The sequence below is a fragment of the Haplochromis burtoni genome, unplaced genomic scaffold, assembly GCF_018398535.1.
Source record: "Haplochromis burtoni strain Fernald_Lab_line unplaced genomic scaffold, NCSU_Asbu1 Contig_78, whole genome shotgun sequence".
Classification (NCBI taxonomy): Eukaryota; Metazoa; Chordata; class Actinopteri; order Cichliformes; family Cichlidae; genus Haplochromis; species Haplochromis burtoni.
In genome coordinates, this window is record NW_024582439.1 from 228,410 (window position 1) to 230,787 (window position 2,378).

Consider the following 2,378-nt stretch of genomic DNA (forward strand, 5'->3'; position numbering starts at 1 on the left):
AAGAGAGAGATAAGTCCTGTGTTTTTTAATCAGATGTTAGAATCAGATTTTTTTTCATATTGTGAAACCTGCTGCAACACAAACCATAGCAGACTAACTGTGTTTTTAAAAGGTTGCATTAAAGTCCGCTGCTTTTTAGTACAGGGTAAATAGGTTAGCTGGTTGTACTGTGATGGATTTAAAGTTACGGTGTGTGGCACAGATGCCTGAAAATTCTACTTAAGTACAGTAACTAAGTATTTGTACTTCGTTACTTTCCACCTGTAAAAATTCTCCATAAATGTGCACTAAAGCCTAATCTTGGTCGCGTTTTATTTTAGTTAATGATTATTTTTTGGGGGAAAAAACATCTAGGTTTAGCTTCGTTTTATTTGGCTAAAGTAATCTTTCTGTGCTTTAACGCATTTTAAAGTGATATCTGCTGTAAGGTGAAGCTTTTAAGTAACTAACTGGGGTAAAAGTCACAGTCACGGCCAAGCAATGACACGTGACTAATGTCACTGCTTTGATTGGGTGAGAGGACGCTTATGTAGAAGTAGGGCAAAGGTAGTACACGGGTAGTGCAGAGAGTCCTTTGGTGCAATAACAATGCTGCTGAACAAGGTAAAATTCTCTAGCTTAACAATGATATACCTGTCTCTGTTGTGGGTTAACTCCTTAAAGATTTTCTGTGAGCACCTCCCGATTGACAGTTTATCGATCTTCATCCGATTTTCTGCACGTTTAGCGACTACGTCACACGCTAGCGTTAGCTAGCTCAGTGCTGTAGCGTTATGAGACGTTATCAGAGGAATGTTCATTTAGTCTACATGTAAAAAGGTTTCTCCTAAATCTACACGTAATTTTATACTGTCAAAATACGCATTAGTGCATTAGTTACACCAAAAGGTTTACCTTTTTAAATTGGACTGGGCAACATTGGAGTTTTCAAAGAAATTTAAGGGACAGACTCTACCCCTTTATAAATCTCAATGTTACAACTCAGCAAACAAACAAGCGATTGAAAAGCACTGTTACAAAAGTAAACAGGAATATGAAGACACAACTGTCAAACACGGCAGTAAAAGACAAATAACTCAACCACATTAATGCTCCTATTCCTGGGTTGCAGCCAAACATCACCACGGCTCACAGGCTTATGAATATGAGTAAAGAATTCACGAACAGGAAACTCACAGTGCTAAGAAAGTGCCCTCACACTAGGCTTTTTGTTTTTAATTTAACAGGTGTGAGGTGTCACAAACTGTCTGATGCATACCTATATTTTTTTACATACAGGTCCTCAGAGCTGGTGTGCGGTGTGGGATCCGTCTGCAGAGCTCTTCTACAGCTACAGCCAGTGCCACAGCATCTTCCAGCAGCCCTGCTCCATCCCTTGGCTTCTCATTTCGTAAGTAGCCTGCAGGCCTTGGTAATATAATATATAGTGAATGGGTTTTTTTTATTTTTTTATTAATAAATTTCCTAAAAACAGAGCCTCTTTGATGCAGACCAAGAGGCTTTTGAAATCCCCTAAAGTAAAATGTAATCATTTTGTTTTTAAAGTAGGGTCTCATGTAACTGATGCAAGAAATTCTTGTTTAGCAAATAACCGCTCCAGTGATGTAGTTTATAGGGATCTATTAAAATAAAGCTAAAATGCTTTGTTGCTTCTTTGGCCCACAGAGTTGACCGATCAGCAGAAGGAGTTCCAGCAGTTGGCGAGGAGGTTTGCACGAGAAGAGATCATACCTGTTGCTCCTGCTTATGACAAGAGTGGTGAAGTGAGTAAAGCGAGGATTGGGCTGCTGTAGCGATTGTCAAATTTTTAGAAGTCGTAAAGATGTCGAAGAAGCAAGCTCCTTTAAGCAATTACTTTGGTGTTCCTCCACCTCCAAAGAAATGTCAGAAGGAGTCCGAACCACAAAAGAAGCGCGTATTCTCGGAAAAGTGGTTGCAGGAGGTGAGCTGGCTTCAAACAAATGATGAACGCACAGAGATGTGGTGCAGAATATGCCGTGAAAATCCCACTCTAGGTGTGTGTGTGTGTGTGTGTGTGTGTGTGTGTGTGTGTGTGTGTGTGTGTTCTATTTTTATTTTCCTTTGGCATGATTGTTAGAGGCTTAGTAGAATCACAATCAGAAACATAATGTCTTTATTGTCATTGTTACAGGTACAACGAAATTAAAAGTGGTAACACTGACATGTTGTCTCCCTTTACAGTATCCTTTCCCCATCATCAAGAAGGCGTGGGAGCTTGGTCTGGTTAACGGTCACATTCCACAGGAATATGGTGTGTTGCATTCTTATTTGAAATTTAGTGGCTCATTCTAAACTTTGCTTTGCATGGATGAGATTCATTCACAGGTAAAAATATTAGTGCAGTCTCCATCATACCA

At 39.6% G+C, this 2,378-nt stretch overlaps 1 protein-coding gene across 1 annotated transcript in view; it reads left to right on the top strand.

The window, feature by feature from the left end:
• Positions 1-480: 480 nt before the first annotated feature.
• acadm (acyl-CoA dehydrogenase medium chain) overlaps positions 481-2,378 on the top strand; it is a gene marked incomplete in the record, with an annotated part of 7,697 nt that continues 5,799 nt past the window's right edge. Inside the window, 3 exon segments of the mRNA XM_042222000.1 lie at positions 481-603; positions 1,279-1,390; positions 1,666-1,763. Coding sequence (XP_042077934.1) covers positions 589-603; positions 1,279-1,390; positions 1,666-1,763 — 225 coding nt within the window.